The sequence below is a fragment of the Erpetoichthys calabaricus genome, chromosome 4, assembly GCF_900747795.2.
Source record: "Erpetoichthys calabaricus chromosome 4, fErpCal1.3, whole genome shotgun sequence".
Lineage (NCBI taxonomy): Eukaryota > Metazoa > Chordata > Cladistia > Polypteriformes > Polypteridae > Erpetoichthys > Erpetoichthys calabaricus.
The window spans coordinates 115,879,602-115,904,719 of record NC_041397.2 but is presented as its reverse complement, the minus strand read 5'-3'; the positions used below and the strand labels follow the sequence as shown (position 1 = coordinate 115,904,719).

Genomic DNA, 25,118 nt, shown 5'->3' with positions numbered 1-25,118 from the left:
ACAATATAAAAATAACCATATAAACATATGGTTTCTACTTCGCGGATTTTCTTATTTCGCGGGTGGCTCTGGAACATAACCCCCACGATGGAGGAGGGATTACTATATATATATATATATATATATATATATATATATATATATATATATATATATATATATATATAATAGAGAGAGAGAGAAAATATAATCATTGAGCTCATAGAGTTTCAATCTTGGGGCACACATTAACCGTGCAATGAAACAGCTACATGGGACTGGCTTCGTCCATTGTTTGAAGTCATGGCTGTAGTCGCAACTGGATCATTGTTTTTGGTTTCAGTTTCTGTGCAGATGCTTTGCACTTTTTTCCATTTAGAAGATAGAAATGCCTTCTAAATAGTAATAAATCTTTCATTATTATTATTATTATTATTATTTCACATGGTCTCATGTGTTTTCTTTCTCAGAAAGGGGGGAAGGAAAGGGCTCCTTTTAGGCTTGTTTTGGCTTATAGCTGCTAGCGCATAGCTAATTATGCATGCATAATTTGTCTTGTGGTACTGCTATAGTGACTGATTGAGTGAGCACATACAGATCAGTGGCAGCACTCATAATATTCTAAATATGGTACCCCTCAAATGAAAATACTGCACGCTGGAGTGCTGATTGGGTTGTGTCATCACCCATGCATGCGCAAAGCAGATCAATTAGTGATCTTAAAATACACAGGCTTGACATTTCTGCATATGGCCACTATAGATCTGTGATGTCATGCTGGCCTTGCAAGGTATCAAAAATGTTCCTCTGATCTGGCTGCATGAAGAATTTCCAGGAAAATATTCAGTGAACAAGGTCACTGATGAACACAGCATATTGTTTGCTAAAAACACGTTGGCAAATTCCACTGATTATCAATAAAATGAAGATTTGTATAATTTCGAGTGTACATGTACATAATAATTTTAAAAAAATTTCATGTCTAGTTGTTAGAAAAATAAACCTAATGCATTCCACTTAATCTCATACATAGGTCCAAAGTCAGAGTTTTAACTCATGTGATGTCAATTAAATATGATGATACTGTAACACTGGTTGAGTTACAGTATGTGTTACTGTCGAAAGTGGTGCAACCCTAACACCAATAGGATGGGCTACTTTAATTGTAAAGGCTATAAAATAACAACACAATGGGTGTTGTAGCAATGCAGGATTCAAAAAACTAGAGAAAGGCTTCAATTTCAGAAAACTGGTTTGGAAGCTCCAAAACAAGACTGAAACTCAGAGTAGCCCTCAATATACTCGGTAGACCTTGTCAGAGATTAAAGAAGTTTTTGGACCTGCAACCTCAAAAGGTTAGACTTACAGCACTCGTGGAAACCCCTGGCTCAAGAACAAAACAACAGCAAAGCTCATTTACAAAAGATTTGAACATTAACTTAAACAAACAAGAATCCAAGAAGGAGAGCCAAACAGCACAAGCAGGGGTTTATGCAGTCAGCACAGAACTAAGCTACACAGGAGGAAGACACAGAGCACTTTAGGTTATATTTGAAGGCTGTAATTACAAGGAGTTAATTAAAGGGGCTGGAGCAAAATTAGAATTATTATAATAAGACCAGAGAAAGGAGTGAAAGAAGAATTCAACTTTACAAAAACACTAAAAAACAAAAACACATTAATGGCAGGTATATTAACAGATAGCAATAGAAGCAAAAAAGAGAAGGGGCAGGTTAGTGAAAAAATCAGCCTGAAAGATGCAAACCATCCTCAAGAAAGAGAACATAAAGGTAACATTACAATTACTGCTATTTCTTTTTATATTACAGTGGAATTGGGTGGTTGGAAAACATTACGTTTGGTAGTGTTGCAAATTCCAGTCAGGAATGTGGTGAAAAGAACTTGAGGGTTCCAAAAAGGACCAGACCAAGATCTTCACTGGCCTGTTCAAAACAGTCCCACCTCAAACCAGCCATTTTCCAGCTAAATAGCTGCAGGCTGGCTTTTATAGTTCAAAATATATTTTAAAATCTCAAGAGGGAGAAACTGTGAAAAACTCCTGCTTGAAATAGCAAAGCAAAATGATGACTTTTTATAAAAAAAGGACATTAACAAAAATAGTGAAAAGGGGGAAAATAAGTCAAAAAGGAGTTTCCTAAAGGGTACTCCAAAGTCCCGGTACACAATCTAAGAGTAGAGTCTAATAAACATTAGCACAAAATAATCCAAGAACAAGAAAACTCAAGAAATAACAACTCTCATGTTTAAACTCTAACACGAACGAACGATGTCAGGGCGGCCCTGCCTCCTGGGGATTCACTCACAAAGGACAAGGAATTGATGTAATTTTAAAGAGATTGTTCATAAATAATGAATAACAAAAAAAATACAGACAGTGCATAAATGATGATTAATAAAACATTACAGATATTATGTAAAGAATGGGAATAATAATAACTTATTAAAACAATAAACCAGAAAATAAACTTCAACCCAGGCTGACACATAACAAGTATCCAGTTTGTCCAAGACTAATTGAATGAACTTCAGGAAAATGTTTGAAATAAGATCAGCCAATAGGCAACACAAAGAATTGCCTTTTGGGTTATATATACTGTATGTTCATTCACAGGCAATTAGACATGCTTCACTGCCATAAACAAAATTAGTTGTAGTTCTATCTATCTATCTATCTATCTATCTATCTATCTATCTATCTATCTATCTATCTATCTATCTATCTATCTATCTATCTATCTATCTATCTATCTATCTATATTTGAAACCTACATTTAAATGTTTTGCAGGAAAAAAAATTAATCTTAAATCCCATGCATTTTTAGGATATAATTTGTTTCTGAGCTTTTCTAGTTAAGATTTTCATTTCAAATGTTATACTGTAAATTCATCTTCATGCCTCAAGTTTCAGATTCACTTAATGTTCGTTTTTGCCAGATTTTCTGTAATTTAACAAGCAGTGGACTCAAATAAAATTAATGAAGTGTTCCAACACGAAAAAACAAGTTTAATTATAGCTGTAAATTGAAAATGCTGAAAAGTAAGTTGAGTACAATGGGTGAGATCACACCATAAAGCTTGAGGGTGGAATTGGTTTATGAAATACTGCATGCCTGACTATAACATGAGTTTACATATTGTGTAAAGTTTAGTCACCACACTCATCCTGATCAGGGTACATTATTATGCATTAGTTAAGGCCCAAAATAAGTCAGAGCTTATTCTTCATTTCCCTTTTATTGTGCACCATCTTACCCAATGCCTTTGGCATTTTCTCCATGAGTGCATAGCTCATGCAAGATAGTGAGATAGAGAGAGAGAAAAACATACTTAACTGAACAAAAGACATAAAAAAAAAAAAATTTGAATATGTGCATGTATAGTAGACCTCCATTTTTGTATTTGTGTATCTGCCCATCTATATATTATTTTTATTTATTATTAAAGCTGCTTTATCCAGAGCATGGATTCCTTTCCCCTGTCACTTGGTAAAAGGTAAGAAGTAACCCTAGATGGAGTGCAGGTCCTTCACAGGACACATTCACTCATGTCCACACACACAGGCACAGATGTCTAGAGATTTTGAGGGAAAAGCAGAAAAAATGATTCAGACATGGGAAGAACATGCAAACTCTGCAATAACAATCTTTGCAGGGGATTTAGACCCACGTAAGCTGCCGTTGTAAGCACGTTGTCACTGTGCCACTCTGTATATCCATTTTTAAATGACAAAAACACAAAAGTCCATTTGTTTTAAATGACGAAACAAAGTATTCCCTCCAAAACTGGTGGTGTGTTGCATGATGAAAAGAAAACATGCAAGTTATAGTTTCACTGTGTTCTGTAAATGCAACAATATTTTCAACTCCAGAAACATGGCTTTAATTGTCACTCAGACACTGTGTGTACAGAGTCTGTGCACTGTCCATGAGTGCATGAGGCTTCTCTATTTTTTTTTCCTTATCCAAAAGACATGTTACTAAAAACCTTGGACTGTCATGGTGTTGGAGTCTGCATAAGTGTACTCTGTGAGGTATTTGGTGCGCACTCGTGCCATGGTTTCTGGCTTATGACCAAAGTATGCTTTTCATGACCCCCAGTAATGCAAATACAAGTTGAGAAGATGGATAGATACTTGTGATGACAATAATGCTGTACTCGATCTCATTTTATTACAGCTCCACTTCTATTTAAGCTAGAATAAAGCAATTTTTTTACATGCAGGTATACAACTCTGCCTAATTTTCTTTGAATCTTAAATAAACGGTGACAACATTCATTAAACCCTCATGAAAATGAAAGGGAGGCATCTTTGGATCAGTCCATCACACTGCACAGAAAATGTTTTGACACTACAGCACCCTCCACCTAAACCAGCAGAACACGTCTTTGTATTTGACAGAGTGCGCAGGGTCTTCAGCTTGTTATTTAAAGCAAAGATGTATGGAGAAGCAAAGATGTATGCGGTGAGTGATGCAAAGCTGAATATGGGTTTGGCATATCTAAATGCTGTAGTGTTCAGAAAATCAGGACTCTCACACAGATTTATATAAAATCTTGAGCAGCCGGTAAATATACTTTTATAATAATAATTTATAAAACATGAATGATTGTAACAGGCAGCATGCACAGTGAGGCACATCCCAAAACTGGGAGAGCCAGGACTGCTGCTGGCTTATGGAGGTCTTTATTAGCTAAGCGTTGTAACGGATTCCACTATCCTGCGTCTGTGTCTCAACCCTGCTGTCTCAGGGAGGGCAGCTAGAGAAAGAAGGAGAGCAGGAGTGTTGCCCTGAGGGATTTCTCACTAGTGACAATGATGCAGGGTATATAAAATATTCTCATACAGTGAAATGCATGACAGTCTGCCTTTGGTTTGCCTTCAGAGGCTGTATGCTTCTAAAAAAACAATTGACATGTGATGTGGGTATATAGTGGTCAGACTTTTAAAGTGTGTGCTATGCCATTTCTATCAGTTTCAAATGAGATGAGTGAAGAGCTTCACTTAGTAAGTAAGATATTGAATTACCAAATATAAAAATATCACATGCTCTATGTATTCTTATAGATGATAATGAAATTGTCTGTTGTTGTTTTGTGTGGGCAGTAATTTAAGCCCATCAAGATCTTGTTGTGTAATCTAAGAATGGCTAACTAATTACCTTCCAGGTATTTTTAAGGTTCATGGAATTCAACTCTAAGAGTTAAGAATCCACCTTTTCACATCGCCAAAGGGCTGCTTCATTACAACGTAAAGAACCAGCATCATTTAGATTTAGAGATTTGACATGAGTGTGATTAGAGTCGGACTGTATGTCCTGATTTGCACATACTTCAGCTTAGGAAGTTATCTGAAGGCAAATTACTTTATGGCGGAGATGTCAGACATCAGTAGTTAAGGGATGAAGTGTCATCTAGCTGAAGTGTCATTTCATGTGAAGTTGTCAGTAAACCCAACAGATTGAAAGCGGGGTTAGGAAGCTTTATTTTACAGTTTTTCTTTGTTCTTTTTCATCTGGAATTTTCAATGTGGATTTGATCAAGTGTTATTAGTTTGTACATTTTGAAGTGAAAGCAAGAAAATTAGCAATCAGTTAAAAGTCAGTACAGTGTGAAAATGAAAAGGGGTATGTGTGAATGCAGGGGTAGTCTGATATTTATTTATTTTTTTAACCTTCTCTTATACACAGTTGCCTGAAAGTTAAACCAACACAAGAGTCAAAGCTCAGGTTTGGTTAGAAATTCTGAAGTAAACGTTATGGTAAATTATAGCAATATTCCTAAATGCACCTCAGCATGAATGTGCTATGTTACATCATATAATAATTTCTTCATTTGTAATAGAGAACAGAAGACTTTCTAACCTGTCACATATATTTTTTGTATCCTTAAATACTAATCTGTTTTATTCTGCTGTTTTTGTGCCTGAACATTGCACTTCAAACTTTAGACTGCCAGTTGCTTTAAAACTGGCGGATGTATCGTAGGCTTATTCATTATTGGGCATGAACTTCATACAACCCTGACAATTTAAGTTAATTGTTAGAATAACATTCATATGTGGCTGTAGCCCAGAAAAAAAAAGACACTTGCAAACCATAAATAATGATGTAAAAACTTATAATTAAGCATATTGTTTTCTGTAAAATAAGGCGAAGGCAACAAAAATGCAAACTACCTGGTTGTTTTGCTTCCATCTAAAACATCTTCCTAGATTTGATGGCTTTTCAAATTAAACACACACAATTTTAAATTCTAGCCTTATTATATAATAGACACTTGAATCCCAAAAATAGCAAATCCTTTTTGAAGTTTGTATTTTCCAGTTTTCCGACGTGCACACCATAACCGTTTGTCTAGCTGCCCAATTCTCACTCTCCTCAACTTTGATTTGTAAAACATATGAATGATAAAACAATGTTTTTCATAAGAATAAATTCCCAAGCAAAAAAAAAAACACATATAAAAACGGTTTCAGAAAACCAGCCCTTATAGAAGGATGTTTTTTCAAGGAAAAATCTTCTCAGGCTCTGCTTCAAAAGCAAAATCTGAGCTTTTCACTGACAGTGATGAAACTTAAACCAAACTTATCATCAGCCGCAGACATATAGTAGAATATAGTTGTTATGGTTTGGACAACTAGAGAAAGTGTAAATATGTACATTATATAAGCTGTAAAAAAAATTCTGTGCCTACCTGTTGCTTCAGTAGTACTTCTTCTTAATTCCAAGCATGCTGCTAGTTCTGTTTCCTCATATGACAGTTATAAGACAATAATAGATAATTACTGAACTATTAGATTTTATTTTGCATTGTAAGTTTTTGGGTTGTTGATTCTGTGTGCATATTGTGCATAAATGTTCATAAGTAGCTAGACTAAATAAGCTATGACATTACATAAATTTTCGAGCACAGCCTTACTAATTAACAGGCTGAAGAATTTTCTTGTTCCATGCATACATCATGATGATGGAGTGACTGGAATGTGAGAGATATTTATGGCCTCATTACACAAGACTGGCTTTTGTGTGTCAGTGCCTGGCTTTCTTTCATGTAAATTATCTTGTTGGTCAATGTGTGCATGTTCTTGCAGGTGTTACACCTTAAAGATATGGAGGTCAAAAGGTCTAGCATTAAAACAAAGAAAAGATCTTAGAATGGCACAAGAATAGGTGTGGTATGTGAAAAGTCACCATTTTCTGGAAAACCAATTTTCTTCTGCAAGGCAACTTTGAACCTTTAATGTAATCCATTAATAAAAATGTACACACACACACGCACGCATATATACAGGTATGTATATACTAGCTGTGTAAGCCCGTGCTGTAAAAAGCCTGGGCTCCTAGAAACTATTGAAATTGTCGTTAAAAAAATTGAAATGGACAGTTGGTAGCTTCAATGTGCCGATGTGCTCGCCCCCCTTGTCTATCAGTGGCTAAGCAACTTTCTCTCTCCTCTGAGGTTTTGTTTTGCCGATGTGCTCCCCTCGCTTGTGCATTAGCGGCTAAGCAAGATTGTCTTTCGTCAGCAGTTTCACTTTGGTGGTGGAGTCGCTTTGTTTCAGCTTCATGCTGTAGCCTTGTACTTCTTTCTTCTTCCGATTCCTTAACTTGGGGCTGCCTTGCCGGTTCTTTGAGCTTCATGCTGTAGTCTCACACTTCCGGACCAGACAGATAGACACACACACAACCTTCCACACGTAGATGTTTACTGTATATATAAGATACTGAACTGATATTGTTTACAGTCAATATACTGTATTTGTCATTTTTTCAGAATTGCAGTAAGAATGCCATATTTGATTATGATCTACTAATACAGTCAATACAATCCCCTTTCAAATGTGGTCACATTTTTTAATTGAAGACCTGTCTGTATCCCTGATTTATTAGTCAAGATTCCCATCTTCAATTCAAAAGTGCGACTGCATGTGAATGTGCTTCCTGGTTGTGGACTACAGTACTTTCTTTTTCCAGAGGTATCGGTTTACAATATTTTAGCAAGAAATGCATGTGTTTTACACATTGTAAGCACCTAACTGGATGACTCAACATGTGCATTGTGTGACACAAGTAATGCAAGATTTTTTTTCATTAGTATTTTGATTTTGTTTGCTGTTGCCCAGCGTTGGTGTTCGTACTCACCCTTTGGAGCATAAACATTGTTACTCTGTTGTGCATGAGTTTTCTTGTCCATCACTACAAAAAAATGGGGTAAGTAAGATTTAAAAAATATAGAATCTAGAGTGTTCCCTTAAGGATAAATTGGATGTTTTGGTGTGTTAATACAAAAAAACATCAAAAAACAATAAACAAGAGAAAAGAATTCCAAAAATGCAAAGTGCTCAATTAGATGAATGTAAAAAACAAAAGTCACTACATAACAATGAACTTAATTATGCGCTTGCCTAAAAACCAAATAATTGAACAATTTAATGGAACAGAGAAACTGCTACCAAAAACAAAATGATTGACAGAGTAAAACTAATTCAATATAGAAAAGATTAGGAAGTTACCAAAAAGGGGAAAAAAATCTCCAAGGCTGACAAAGTAATATTTCTTGGAAATAAAAAAAGGAATGCTACGTATGATTTTTTGACAGAAAATCAAGTTTGTTCACGCAACACTATATCATTGTGGCTGTGGGAGCGATCATTTTGTTTTCTTTGTATCACATAAACATCACAATTGATTTACATTTGTCCACAGTAAAACAAGCAAGAGCTTGTAATATAAAAAGCTGATACACCATGCATTTCACAACAGTATAACATAAACAGCAGTAATAAATAACATTTAAGGAATTTACCAGCATTTCAATATTGACTCAGAAGTTTCAATTAGGTATCTCCTATAGTTGAGCATGACCTGACATGTGAGAACGTGGTCCTCAGACCAAACATTCTAAAAGCAGCCAGCCACCTCTACAGAGCTACATAGATCCTTGTGAAATCGGACATTCTTTTGTAAGACAGCTGCTTCAGAGATGTAACTGCAGCAGGGCAATTTCCAGGAACAGCAGTGCACATCCACAGCTGCTGTAGTTTAGCCAAGGAGCCCTCCTCCCGAGGTCAAAGGAGGCAGTGGCAACAAGTGAGAACTTGGAGGAAATCTTATCTAAACCAGCCAGATATTTCTGTTGATGCCAGAGCACAAGTCATGGGAATCTGATAAAACAGATGAGCCTGTTATTTGCTGTTCAGAGGCAGATTCGGAGAGGAGTTGGAACTCTTAGTAAGGAAAAACACATACAAGCCCAGTTCCTCTGTTACCCAAAGCAAATTTTGTTGATCATCCCTCTAATCCTAAAGTCTGTTGAGCTTCCCATTCATTTTAGCCATTTAAAACTAGACATACAATACCAAATAGAAACCAAAGCCAGATCATACAAAAAATGAATCATTGTCTTCTTACAGTGCTGCCCTCCTTTTTGACATTGTGACATTGTGTCATTCAGGAAACAACAATGGTTTTGGTGTCATTTTCATATAATACCAGAAAACATCAGAAAAATATCTTTGGATGTAATCTTTAGATAATTGTTTTAGATACAAGCAAAATGCACGGCTATCAGCACATTAGTAAATAAATCAAAATAATACATTTTGCCCCATAAATGTGGAATAATGAATCACATAACTTGTTTCTGATTTTGCCCTTTATAGCTTCACTAAACATCTGATAGGACACTTAGGGCCTGTAGAGTCGCCAACATGAAACTTCAGTTCCACTCCTGAGGGTATTTGTTTCTAGAGTCACTTGAAGGCACTGGTAGGTATAGAAATAGTTCTGAACTGAACACATTTGTAAAGTGTGTTGCCAAAGCATGTAGTTCCATCACTCTTAACAACACTTGCTATGTACTTGACAGCTGTGTGTATCAGTTTTGATGGTGGACACATTTGAATACATTCTGTGAATAAATTTCATTTTTTCATAATTTTGCATATAAACACATAGTTACACATCACAAATAAAAAATGATTTTGGTGTAGTGAGATGATATAATGGTTAATGAGGCTGCTTCAGATTCTGAAGAACTTCAGTTTGATTCTTAACCTTGTCACGTTAGTATGACATTTTCATGTTCTCCCCATCTTTACATTGGTTTCTTTAAATTCTGTCATATTCTGTCATATGCAAGTTAAACAGTCAAGGCTAATTTTAAGATTCCACTTACACAGGTAAATATTCAGTTCTCAAAAATACTTGAAAAGGTTAAACTAACCATCACTGATGAAATGTGCGTTTCTACTGCACAACAATTTCTTTCATACAGAGACATATCACCTAAAAATGTTCAATTAAAAATGTAATTAAAAATAACGATTTATTTTATTAACTGTAAAAATGAGACATTTGGCACCAGTACAGAAAGAAAAGTATTTTAATGGGCAATTACATTCTCAGCTTGCTCAGCCAAATATCTGCTCCTGCACACCCAAGAGTAAATGCTTTTTCATTACCATTTATCCCACCTTCCTCTTCTGTTAAAAATCCAAAATTCCAATTTCAGAGAATTCTGTAATGACTTGGAACCTCTTCAGGTATAAAATATCCCCGCCTTTATATTTTTGCATATAACATAATTTTAATTTGGAAAGAGAGATGTACTTGTTAAGCATTAGCAGCAATTAGCCAACCTGAAAAAGTAAGAATGAAAAAAGAAAAAATTGTTAGAATAAAGTTAATATTTTATGTACAAAAGTAAAGCACACACAATCCATAAACACCTGGCACATTTTTACTGGAATGAAGAAACTAATAAAAAAATATTGCTTTGTTTCATAGTGATTATAATTACAATAAAGGGATGAGTCGCAAACGTAAAATACATTTCTTAAGAAACTACTGACTTTGAGCACAAGGACAATGCTGACCTGCTTATTTATTTAAAATTAAATATTTTTGTGTGAGGAATTACCCACACTATTAAGAAGTAGTAATCCGGGAGTTAATCGCTTCACCATTCCAATCAGAATGCAAAATGCCCTGCAATAAGCAGGAGCAGGTCCCGTTAGTGGACCCTTAGTGGTAGTTGCCCAAATAGTAAAATCACAGTGCATATAGTATGTTATATTCATAGCTTAATTGCATTAGTCCAGAAGAAAGGTACAGCACAACTTCTCATCGGCACCAGGCAGAATCCACCAACTCACTTACTCCACCAGCATTCTCTTCAACATCAGCTGAAATTTTGGTTGAAATTGTATCATTTGGGATTTCCAACACTGCAGCTCTAGTTAGTTAAGCACAGACAGCAGAAGCAGGAGATTTTGAGGGTAAGGCAGGTGTAAATAAATGGAAACTACCAAACGTTTTATTTTCAGAGGCCCTTTGTGCCAAGTTTTGATTTTGAACTGTTCAAAAGGTTAATTAGAAGGTCTTAGACCCCTTGTATTTTGTATGTTGACTCTAACCCTTGTGAGGTACAAACCCATGCCCCAGCCAGCACAGACCCCATTCGCTTACCTGGCCAGTAGACCTTGATAACAGAAGGTAAGGGAGGGAGTGACAATATCTCCTTTCCGTGCCAAGACACGGATGTGGAAGGACATTTCAGTTGCATCCTAACAGCCACTGAGTGACTCTCGGGATTGACTTGAGAAACGAGAAGGATAGCACAGTGGTGACTGCCTGCTATGGGCATAGTGCCCCCCTGTACACTGGGTGGCAGCATCCTGTCTGTCAAGCCCTTTTTTGGATGCCTGCAGGGCAGTATGGGAGTTCTGGTCCCATGGACATGGCCTGTCAGATTCTGTGGGGACAGCCTGGGGGAGCTCTCATATAGTGATGATACAAGGACTGTGGTGATTCAGCCTGACCCAGATGTGCTTCTTAGAGGCAATAGATTAAGCACTGGAAGTACTTCTGGGTCTGGAGTTAAAAGAGAGCACTCCTCTCAGTTCAGGAATTCAAAGTCGGGAAGGGAGATGGACAACACTCAAGTGGGGGGAGTGGAGAGATCGGAGGTAATAAAGAACTGAATATAGTGCTGTACTGTACTGCTGGGTGTTGCAACACTTTGTGGCGCAGTGAGGAAGAAACATGTACAAGGTACAATTTGGTGGTTAAATAAAAGAACCGGGTTTGAAGCCAGGGCTGTATTTGAGGTAGTTGTGTCTGAGGTTAGGGCTGCTGGTACAACCCCAAGTGGCCACATCTATATTATGTTTATAAAATCCAACATCTGTCGGTATGTCTGTCTGTCCGCTTTTCACGAGAGAACTACTTAGCGGATTTAGATCAGGTTTTTTTCTATAATTTGCCTGAACATTCTGTTTGATTTTGTGACTTGTCTCATTGCACTAAGTATCATAGTTCGCTTGTGGTACCGATTTATTTGTGCAAATCTGAGAGAAAGGCTGTGGGCCGAGGGGAGGGGGGCAGGGCCCTCCTCACTCACGCACCAACCTCCATTCAAGTTGGTCTACCTCTCACCACCTGCAGTTACCTACCAATACCTATTTGTTCAACAAATATTATCAGCTACAGATTATTAAGGAGTAACGATTCACGTTTTTGAGAGAAAGATCACAGCTACTTGTGTTTTAGAGGGTAGTTGCTGATTGCCAGAGATATCACGGCCACGTGCTTTTCTCCCCATGCGGGGTACACTTTCCTGTCAGAGCTGAACACGATCAGATACAGTGCCAACGTTTGACGATGGAGCGTACCTACCTTCCGCTTGGCCAGAATTACATTTTTTTTAATTGATTTTTAAAGTTTGTCTTGGTTCACTACTTTGTGGGTGGAGCCGCATGGGACAGCTAGTCCTCAATAAGTGTAAAATACTTGGCAGGATAGGCAACATGGGTTAATGGCTTAACAGATGGAGAATAAAACATTAAGTCCCAAGCTCATTCCCAGTGTGAAAGTCAATGAGCTTGTGCCCTAAATTTAGAAACATGTAGAAAATGGGACTATATGAACAAAGTGTAATAGAGTGGTGTTACTGAAATAGTCCAAAGGCCATGTCTTTACACATTAGTGGCTTCTGCTGTCAATGTCAATGTCACAATGGTTATCCAAAGTATGCTCTGAATGATAAACACTGAGAGGCAGGTAAAGAGTTGGGGAGACCCTAGTGTACCATTTATTGTGTAGTTGTGACCTTTCACTGGCCCTACTACTCTAGTAAGAAGATCCTGTTGAGGCAGTGTGGATCATTACACTCCTTTTCATCTTTACTTATCTTGGCTGTCTCTTGGTCTCTCTCTTTCGTTTTTTGGGCCTCTTGCAGTCATCAGATCATTTGCAGTTCCCGTGAAACAAATGGGAGCCCCATTTATGAGGTGCACATGGTTTGGGAATTAGTCCTCTAGATTTAAGTGTTCACTACAGAGAAAACAGACGGATCATTGAAAGTTCCAGCAGGTGACTCTGTCCCTTTTGATAAACTTTAACACCTTTATCCTTCGAAAACACCCTTTTGGAACATCCTTATTATGTGAATTTCCTCTTGGGATTAATAAAGTATCTATCTATCTATCTATCTATCTATCTATCTATCTATCTATCTATCTATCTATCTATCTATCTATCTATCTATCTATCTATCTATCTATCTATCTATCTATCTATCTATCTATCTATCTATCTATCTATCTAAATTATTACCACAAATGCAAGCATTATCCAGTCTATGGTATGTCCAAAAAAAGTATCCTTTGATAATTCTTTCAGTGAAACTTAACACACTTCATCAAGGAAAAATAAGCCCATTTTCAACATTCCATTGGTCTCCTGACTTGTACCATTTCAAAAGGAAAACAGGAACAGTGATTCCCCTGTGGACAACGGACCATTATCATTCAGTTTAATTACTTGAATTACTTGTGAAGTGGGCCTTCATGTAGGTTACCTCTCAGAAATGAATGTTGAATCTTAGTGCATTTTTTTGAATTCCATTATTTGAAAATTGAAAAGTATCAATCAAATAGATTGAACTTGAAGAGCATACTCTTTCTGTTATTTAAATAGGCCATACTGTGGCACTGTATTTTTAACTTAACTATTTTTTGTGCAAAAATCCTAAAGAAGCCTTTCAGTGGGTTAAGGCAACAACATAAATGTGAACATATGGTATGTACTAACTGTTCATTTGAAGGATTTTTCTTATTAAAAGCACCCAGAAGATGTTGGTACTGTATAGTTAAATCTACTTCTTGAATCTTGGCATTCACTTTTCCTTTTTCCAGTGTGGTTTGATTAATGTTGAATGGTATCATGTGTCTGACTTTTTAGATAATCTTAAGTGAAGACCGTGAAAAAACTGAAAAACAAAGGTTATGAAAAGAAAAATATTTAAAGAATGTTTGTACCTGACTTGACCTAAGACAAAAAGCGCCTTGTGCTAAATTGCTTCTGCTGTTTTTTTCTCTCTTTGAATTAAATCTTTATGGTTCACTTCTTCCCAAGTACTCACAATAACTACTTAAATCTGTCTTTGGTCAAAATGAGCTTTGCAAGCCCTTTCTATTCATTAATTAGGCGTACATTGTCTAATTTAAAGTTAATGTGCTGAAGCACCATTTGAACAGGATAGGCAAGTATCGGACCTGAGACCATATTTCTGCAATGGATCAAAGATACTGCACAAATTCAAAGTTTTAGTAGAAGCAAAATAAATTATCCTTATCTGTTCTTCCTAAGATCTTATTGCACATTTTGGTTGTCATATTAGATATAATTTTCCTTCTCTGAAAAGTGTAGTTCTTGGTAAATCAGTCATTCAGGATATCTACAGTATATGTAAATTACCAAAAAGAATGAAACAGTGATTATCTAACCATCCATCCGTTATCCAACCCGCTATATCCTAACTATAGGGTTACAGGGGTCTGCTGGAGCTAATCCCAGCCAACACAGGGTGCAAGGCAGGAAACAAACCCCGGGCAGGGCACAAACCTACCACAGGAAACAGTGATTATGAGCAGTATAATCATTCATCCCAAACTCACATATCCAAGGAATATAATTTGTGAGCCTTATTTTAGAGAATTTGCACTACAATAAAATCATATTAATGAGCTAGAATGTACAAATACGTAAATAATGCACTGTAGTATTCCAGACAGATCAAGTATAAAGTGATGTAGTAGGTCTGAGAATACTATATTGTTCCACTTAACTGCAGTTCCATCTAATGGAAGTAGGGGGCGTAGTTCTGTTATCTAATCCAAAAGGATCAAAGACCACAGAGGACAGTTATAAGTGACAGCAAACGTGAGCACACAGACACCTTATTTGAGACGTTATGCTTGCATGATTAACTTAAACAGAAATTATGTTGTGTCTTTTCTAGTCACCAAAGCAAAATATCAGGAATAATTTAAAGCATGAATATGAAAAAATGTAGCTTTTAATGTGCACTATGCATATAGTGCAGTATAAAGTACCAACAAAGAGTTTATTAACCAAAAGGGAAGGCGTATACAAAGGGACAATGTAGAAAATCGATGAAGAAAGAAAAATCCTGTGCCCACGTAACAGTCATTGAATTTTGTATGTGTGTAGAAGGTGGTTTTTCCATTTTCATATCAAAGTATCTCTGTTTCTCTCCACTGCCTTTCCCCATACCCTAGCTTCCTTTCCTCCTGATAGATGAGTTGTCAAAACACCAGATGCCCTTTCTGACATAACCCTCCCCATTTATCTGGGCTTGGGACCGGCACAAAGAAACATGCTGGTTTGTGCCTTATGAGTGCTTGCTCAGTTTTACCTCTGAACTTAATAATCAACAAGCCTGTGGGATTGACTGAGCATTAAACACCAAGAGCGGTCACTCCCTGAGTCAGAGGCAGCCCTGTATTAACAACAGAAACTTCATGTTTTAACATCTCTGGTGTCTTTGCACCGAGTAAGACTTCCTTGGAACTGGAGGGGTCAGATGTTTGTTGCAGAATCCCTGGTGTCTTTTCTGTTAGAGGAATAACACAGTCTCATGCATTCTGTACTGAACCATGTGCCCAATGGCAGCTAGGATGTGTGGCCTTTTCTGTTATTCCCTCAACAGCCCTCCTAGTGTTTAGCAGAGAGTTACAGTAGGTAACATTGGCTAGTGCAGGGTGCAGTACACCATAGATGATCGAGTACAGGAATGTTTTTGTCAGTCAAAAACTGCCTTATGGAAAAAGAGAAAATTTGCAAGAAATTTGATGTTGATTTGCTGTTTGATTTTTTCACCTGACATTATCACGGCAACTCGTATAGCGATTGTTGTGCAAATACTGACTGGGCTATTCACAGGATATACCTAGCTGGTCGGCTGTTTTAGAGGGCGTGTAGGAGGGGATATAGTTCTATGTTTCACATCCGGCCAACCTCCAGATGGTTTTCCAGGAAAGCCCCAAGCTCAGTCCGGTTATTTTTGTGTCTCACCTCGTATGTTGTCAGAGTCTGACAGAATAAAAGAAACCCACACACAATGAATTTCTGATATCCCCTGACACTGTAAAATGAGTTATCCTTGGGTACCATACTAGTAAATGGGCATTGGAGTTCTAGACAAGTTCCTCCCACATTGGAGACAAAAAAAAACCAATATTGACCTAAGATAAAGCAAACGGCTTAAAGACTGCCCTTTAAAGGGAGCTCAAGCCTGACAATTCATGGAACTGGTTCTCAGACTTGGACAGGAGATGTTTCCCATGTGGGACCTTCCTACCAGAAGATCAATTATTCATGTGTCCAATTTTAAATTGTGTGAAGGCTGACTAGCAAGAAGTAAAATTAAAACAAAAATTTTGAGAAAGAAAGAAGAGAGATGAATTTTGTGGTGGCATTGTAGAGAAATGCCAAGCAAAATGACACTTTTTATTGTTGTGGCATTGGAAAGTTCCAAGGCAAACAAGGCAAGGCAAAAGAAAGCTATAATAGCTGAGCATGGTGAGGAAGCTAAAGGTTTGTTTAGCTGCCTTTATAATTTGGTATTGTAATATTTATCAAGGTTGAAAATGTAGATACCACACACAACTGGCAGTTCAGCTCTTCTGGTTTTTCCAAAGAACCAAGTATTTTATTGAAAATCAGCCTGCTCTACGACCTCCACGCTCTAATGTGAACTCCCACACTGTTAAATCAACAAGTAATGAATGCTCACGTAACGAAACTACCCGTAACATCTACCACAACACTTGACCGACTTTCATGTTAGGCAATTGCACTGGTTCATTCACTCACCTACTCTCTCTCTATGGCACTACACACAACTTGCTTTCTCTCTCTCTCTCTCTGTCTGTCACTCTCTTTCCTTGCTGCTGTTTTGTGCACTCCCTGTTTAGTCTTTCCAGTCTAAACAAACTAAAAATTGGTACTCTTCTTGCTCATTCTGTCCAGTCCAGCCTACATTCATTCCGACTAGACCAGGCTTCCCACAAGTTTTTCCCTATCATGGCCAACCTAGAGGGTTGGAAATCACAAGGCATTTATTACCTGGTCTTGTATGCATTTGTGATCTTCAATATTTCACATACCATGCACATGGAGCTCTCACTACAGAGTCAATCTTGACTCCCACTAGCATTCTTTTGAGATGAAAACTGCCATTTTCCAATGCATATCAGCAGTCAGAGCTGTAATCAGTAGTGTAAGCTTTTCATCTTGGTTCGCTATCTCTCTCCACTGCCATAAGGTCACCCGTTTCTAATGAGCACCCAGATGAAAACAGGTTTCACCACACAGAATTTAAATATTATCCCTTAGCTTTACATGTGTTTTTGTTGTTTTTCTAATAGGAATTAAGGCTAACATTCTAAAGGCCATTTAGTGTTTCTCCTGGAATGGGTAACAGTTGAAACTTAAACCCCAATGCCTTGTGGTCCAACGTGTTGCCTTCTGTACTATTTGGAAATCACCACAGACTGACTGCTACACATGAAACATCATAGCAACTTTTATGAGTCTTTTCATGATAAATTATCTTTTGGTGAGGTGGGATTTTTGTAAAGCCTAAGTGTCATGAGAATAAGCCATAAGTGAAAATAATTTTTCCTTTGGTTGTTTAAAGACAGCCAAATAAGTATATGAATGTATACAAATTAAAACTTCTTTCTAACATCTAAACCTAAATGCAACCTTCTTATCCATTAGCACTATGGGAATTGTTTCTGAAACAGCTCCAGAACTAAAGCTTCCTGTAACTTTTCTCACTCCACTGACGTCACATTCGTGCATGCCACTTCTTTTGCCTTCTTCTTTAGTGCATTACATCTCCTTGTTGTCATTCTTTCTTCCAGTACATTGTCCATTCCATCATTGCTGTCTCCAGCCTAATCAAGGCAAAGCATTTTTTCGCTCTTTGATCACTCTCCCCTGTCTGCTCACCGCCGCCCAATGCAATGTTTGTGACACCTCCTTTTAAATCCCCCCATCCTGCAGTATCTCAATTGGTATCATAACTTTTTTAAATTGTCCATTTGTTGATCAGTCATTTGTTTCTTTTAGAAAAATTAAGGTGCATTTATATTAATTTACCTTTTGGTTAGATAGATAATAGGGCTGTCTCCTTTTTGCTACATATATGGATATGTGAAGATATTTTTTTTGCACTTTTTTTATTATTTTCTTAGATTATTCACTGTTAAAGAGGCTGTATTAAAAGGTGAGGATGACAGATTGCACTGCTTGTATTTACTTGACAATTACTGCTTCATTAAGGTTGACTGATTAGAACATTGATTGATTGTCACATTTATTAAATCCAAACTAGGGGTGAAATGTGAGAATAGCATTTTTTTTTTTTTACCTTTTCTGAGAAAGTTCATGACAACATTTATACACTTGCTTTTCACATTGAAGCAATAAATAATTTTATATTTGCTGTCAAGTTACCAATAAAATTTACAATAGTGGCAAGTGCGGCAAAATTTGAATGCATCATCAGCAGATTTAAAAACTGTACTCTGTCTTGTCTCTTGCGGTATGCTAATTGAAAGTAATTATAATGTTCAACAGTTCTCTAACACTAAAAGATACAATTGAGTTCTCTTGTTTCCATAAATCTAATCAGGTTTCCATGGAAACCTCCAGAAACTCAGGGCAAATGAAGGAGGGAGGAGAGATCTCCAAGGTAATGTATACGCTCCAGTTTTACAGAGGACTGTTCTTATAGTAAAAAATATCTTTTCTGGATAAATGCATGCCTTGTGCCTGCCACTCAGACCCTCATCTTTTTTTTTTTTTTGGTCATACAGTAAGCTGCTCATTTTCCTCCAAGCCATTGTGACGTATAGATTTTTTTGCTTTCTTTGAATATGAATTTTGGATCACCCTCTGTGATGTTCTCCCACTGTGATTTTTTTTTATTATTTTCTGTCGTGCACCATTTCCTCTCGAATGATTAAGTCCTCACCGGAAGTGCAAATCGATGGTGTTGCTCTAGTTCTCATTTCATCATTGCTGCCATTATTTGTGTCCTGAAGCTTTTATTTCCAGTTTGGCAGGCTTTGTTTTTCTTCATTGCTCTTTGCAACTTCATCAGATTTTGTGATGGTTTTCTAGCCTACCCTTTAATTCATTGGAATCTTTATCTTAGCAAGCAGGATCATGTAAGTAACAAATGAAAAACCTCACGGTATAGCATGTGGCCATCCTTCAGTGCTGCTTATAATTCAAAGATGGCATTTTGTGTTTTTTTTTTTTCATTTTGGAATGCATCCCAATAAACATTTTTAATGACAAAGGCATGCATGTATTTTTAAGTTTTCTGCCTATAAAATATGTTGACTTTTGAAATGTATATTGTTTGAAGTTAATGTGAACTCTCTTAACCCAAAATAATGCCAAGGAGACTGAAGTATCCAAAAATTTTAGTAAAGACAAAAACATACATGATAACTGTGTACACAATCAACAATGAAAAACACACTCGAGTAAATAGTAACACCTCTGGTCTTTCTGGGGCCTCTATAAAGGGCTTTTGAACCCTGACAGTTACCAGTGGTGGCTAAACCACTTCTTCAACATTATATAAATGCTTATCTCTCATCTCTCTGCCTCTGGTCGTCCTTTCTACCGCTAGTTGAGTACATAGTCCTCAATTAGTTCTCTTCATATAATCTGCCACTGCCTTCAGCCATGTCTTATTTGGCTTTATCCCCCATCTCTCCATCTTGGTTTTCCAAGTCAATCTTTGCCTTTTGCTCCATATTCCCGTAGTCTTCATGACTTCAGGCTTGCTTGACTTTTGTTTTGGATGTCACTTAAAAAACACTTTCTTAGGGATCACTTCTGGACAGGCCTCAGAATCACTTCTGAATTTGGGGGCATTTCCTCTAGTAAATCCAGGCTCCAGTTCCATTTTGTGGCCCATTGGTAAGCCTTAAAAAGTAATAGAAAGTCAGACAGTTCTATCCAGTGTTGGGTTGTCATAACGTTGACACTTTCCTTCCGTAACTGTGTCTCTGCCTATAACCCTTCCAGACCCACTACCCTAGCAGGGTTTATACAATTGCATTAGCATGGTTACCTGTAATAGGGCATTGTACTGCCTTGCCCATGTATAGTACCCCCTCAAGCTGCAAGCAAGCTCAGCCCTGACCAAGCCCATACTACACTGGATTCTCAGGTTCATTAGGTATACTTAACTCATTGATTCATTTTCTCTGCCCACTTACAGTATTCTGTTACAAGTTCTCAAGGAGTCAGAGCCTCTCCCAACAGCACCAATTAATCATTTACATCTACGCTCACTCACACTGTACCAACAATCAACCTTTGACATGTGCCAGGACATCAGACTACTCAAAACAAATCCTTGCTGACATATTGAGAACACGCGAACTTCACTCCAGCTGTGAGACAGCAGCACTGACCAACACACTGCAATAATGGCCACTATTATTATTAATCATTCAGTATTTCCATCCATACATTATAAAGTGGGTTACAGCTATGCCACACCAGTATCTTCTACAGCCAACAACAAGCAAGCCCTTGGTGTGACAACCTGTTTATCACAGCAAATTACTTAGTTCTTTTTTATTACGTTTTTTTGATAATCTCTTTTCAGAATACTCTTTGAAACTTCCTTAAATGCACTAGTAACTTTTAAAGCCCAGAAAGCAAAAATGATGCTTAAAGAACAATTTGGATAATCACCAGTTGTCCTACGAAAAAGGAATTTCTTTCTTAACTTTTAAGCACATCATGATATTCAATTACTCAGCACTCCATTCTTTCTTATCTCTACGTGGCCACTTGGGCACAGAATATTTCTGATTCTTTTACTTCCAATGAGACTTTGTTCGTGATTGCTCTGATTCATAGTTGCTGCTGTGCTGTAGCATGAACGGGTAGCACGGATAGATAGTTTTTACCTCTGTTGTTTTCCAGATCCAGCATTTTGGGTTTGAATCCCACGCCTGGATGCTTTCAGTGCACATTAGTATAATTAGCATTTTAAAACTATCATTCTGTCCAGATTGGGTTACCTTCCTTTGCAGCAACAGGATTTGGCAATTGGCAATTTGAATAAGTGGAATGAGTAGGTAAAAACTGTAGGCTTCATGAATTTATCCTCTCAAAAAACTTTGTATTTAAGAAAGTAAACTTAGGAACATCATTTCTGATTCCATGCTTACTGATAAATGCAAACATTTTCATTGTCTGTAATTGCAATTTAACACAATTCCGTGTGTAAAACAACATCTGCCCTCAAGGTCACTGAACTCTGTACTCAGTGTGCAACCATTCATAAAGAGGTGAGTGCTGTGACAAAAAGCAATATTGTGTTTGTTACAATATGGTGTGCTTATCATAGAACAGTTTGGCTTATAAGTGAAAGTCTCCCACTACTAGAAAAGACAAAGAAAGGAGATGATTGTGGTATTTTTATGTGGAACTCTTTAAAATGTGAAGAGAGAAACTGCCATGCTTTTTGGTATGGTATTTCCATGACATGACCAACTAAGAGTTCACAAATGTTTGTGCTTTTATGAGAGGTCAATAGAAAGAATTCCCACTGAATACTCCAAACTTTACATGGAAAAAATGCCAAGGGAAATAAAAGAATGTGTTATTGTGTTTTATTTAATTTTAATGGATTTGTGTTGTACCTTTGTCTACCTCATGTGAATGCATATTTGTCTCAATTGTATGTTACTGTATCTATTTTGTTCTGTTAGATAAAGTAAAATAGCAAATATTACTTGTAGGATGACAAAGTCCTCTTGGGCTAAGGCGTAAGTTTACATTTTTGACTTTACATCACCTGGTTATCTCAATCCTTATTTACAAGTTTTCAAACTTTAAACTTAGTTTAAAAGTCATTTCCTACAAATCTGTTTCCAACACTATCTGCAGTCCTGAGCATCAATCAACAATGAAAAACTACACAACAAATTAAGTAAATAGTTAAGCCTCTGGGGCTTTTATAAAGATGGTAGTTAAGAAATCCAACTTATGGAAAACTGATGGGACCAAGAGGGTTTTTGAACCCTGACAGTTACCAGTGGTGGCTAAACCAGGTCTTCATCATTATATACTGTAAATGCTCATCTCTCATCCCTCTGTCTCTGGCCATTCTTTCTCCCACTAGTGTATAGTCCTCAATTAGTACTCTTCATATACACTGCCACTACCTTCAGCCATGTCTTCTTTGGCTTTATCCCCCATCTCTCCATCTTGGTTCTCCAAGTCAATCTTTGCCTTTTGCTCCATATTCCCAAACAGACTTTAGTCAATTTCTTCCCAGCATAACACTCATCACCTCCATACTAAGTCTTTCTCTTATCTCAGCATTGATCTTACTCTAACTCTGTGACACTCCACACATCCAATCAATCATTCTTATGGCCAGTTCATGCTTCACGTTCAGAATGTATACGCACATGCATCATGGCTGCACTGTGTTCCCAGTGTTCTTTTGAAGCATCCTCTGAGCATGTCGTCAGAAATTAATGCAATGCATACGCAAGTTGTAATACCAGCAAAAATATGGGTGCCATGTGTGTTCAAGTTTTGGTACGTGACATCAGCATTGTTCACTATCAACAGGGTAAATCTGCATGCTTCGATGTGGGATGAATTGTTCGATGCGGTGAAGCAAATCATCAAACTTAAATGCTGACATGCAAATGTCTTAATGGTGCTTTTCTTCATCCATTTCCATTTCCTAGGCGATATAAGTGTTGCATATTCCCATTCGTGATGACATGATACATTTTAAGGTTTCACATACTATCTTCTGTGTCACTATTGCAGTTTTTTGGGGGTTTTTTTGCACCTTCGCAACAGCATTAGAATGAAGAATTTTTATTTTTAACATCTTCCTTCAATCACCTCACAACACAGCGAAACAGGATGTTGTTTTCTCACTACAATGATTTCTCACACTGCCACCTGGTGGAATCCTTCAGATTTACTTAAAGTAGGTGCATAAATATAGTCAGTACATTGCTTGCATAGTAACAGCGTCCTCAAGCTCACATGTTGCATAGCTAAGTATAGGGTGGTCCAGATCTAATTATGTATTTTTCATTACACTATAACTTATTAAGTTTATTACATAGAGAATTCACAGCACCTGCCCTGCACTTAGAGATCCATCCATCCATTATCCAACCCGCTATATCCTAACTACAGGGTCACGGGGGTCTGCTGGAGCCAATCCCAGCCAACACAGGGCGCAAGGCAGGAAACAAACCCTGGGCAGGGCACCAGTCCACCGCAGGACATGCACACACACCCACACACCAAGCACACACTAGGGACAATTTCGAATCGCCAATGCACCTAACCTGCATGTGTTTGGACTGTGGGAGGAAACCAGAGTACCCAGAGGAAACCCACGCAGACACGGGGAGAACATGCAAACTCCACACAGGGAGGACCCAGGAAGTGAGGCAGGTGATTTCATTTAAAATTCTTTTTATTGCCGATAGATGGCAGCACCTGCCCTGCATTCCAAAATGGCGGTGAGACGGTTGTCAGCTGAACAGTTGAATAATTAGATCTGGACCACCCTGTATATCTCCAGTCTTATTCCTGTTCTTCCTAGCAGTGCTTTATGTTCCATTCATCGGTCATGCATACTACTGTCATATAGTGCTCATAAAATTTTTCCTTTAGTGCCAGAGAGGCTCTTTTATAAGTCAGAATGGGTAACTCCTCGAATTTCTGCCACATACCTCACACCCTTTCTACCCCTGCTGTGCTCACACCTCCTTCTACACTCAACATGTCACCTAATTAGCACAATGTACCGGTTTTCTGCAAAACAACAATATTCTCAAATTTATAAAACTACCCAATATCCTTTCATATATTGTAGAAATAGCACCATTCCATTTCAAGAATATAAAGGTTGAGGTGTGCCCTAGTAGCATCAGAAACAAGGAAGGAAAAATCTCTGAACATGGAGATACACTAATTCACACTTGCCACGCTCAATCATATCAGGTCAATTTACCTAAAATATATGCCTTTGGGATGTGTGTTTTAAAAGTTGGTATTCAGGTGTATCATTCTACAGTTTGGATGCTAAGATTACATGCCTATTGTTGCTAAGGGAACTTATTTTACTTCAGAGTCACTTGTTACTGAATATTAATTAGCACTGTGATCATTTTTAGCACTTTAAGGCATTTAATTTGCCTTTCACATTTATAGTATATAATTTCTGCCAATAGAAAAACTGTGTCTGCTTATTAACTCAAAAGGCTACTTCATCAAACATTAGATGAGCTGAACAATGGTCCATTTACTACACATCCTTAATTCCGGATCCATCCATTCAATTATTCCATCAGTTCCTAATTCATCCATTTAACCACTTCCATAAGCATTCTGTGGAACTGCAGAGTCACAGGTGGAGCACAGGGTGCAAGGCAGGATCAGTCACTTGTCCATCATTGAACATAATCATGTCCACTTTCATTCTGGATCTAGAGTGACCAATTAACATCCTTGGGATGTAAAAGGAAACCAGAAGTCATCCGCACACATTCAGGTTCAAGAAGCTACTACTAGGAAGGCCCAAAAAAACATAAGCATCTATTTTTCACAGAACCTAATGAATCCATTGGCTGTTACTACATTAATGCTGTCTACCAGACCTTCTTGAACAATTTCTTGCTTGCCTAATTACAATGCATCTACTGTACATATTATTACAGTATA

General features: G+C 37.4%; 1 protein-coding gene across 16 annotated transcripts in view; it reads left to right on the top strand.

The window, feature by feature from the left end:
- dmd (dystrophin) overlaps positions 1 to 25,118 on the top strand; it is a 2,688,357-nt gene that overhangs the window by 2,337,215 nt on the left and 326,024 nt on the right. For 11 of the 16 annotated variants that reach the window (XM_051926236.1, XM_051926244.1, XM_051926242.1 and 8 more), the window contains one exon: positions 19,009 to 19,068. The exons of the other annotated variants lie outside the window; for them this stretch is intronic. In XM_051926236.1, the coding sequence (XP_051782196.1) occupies positions 19,009 to 19,068 (60 nt within the window). The remainder of the gene's footprint in view (positions 1 to 19,008; positions 19,069 to 25,118) is intronic. 16 annotated transcript variants of the gene reach the window in all.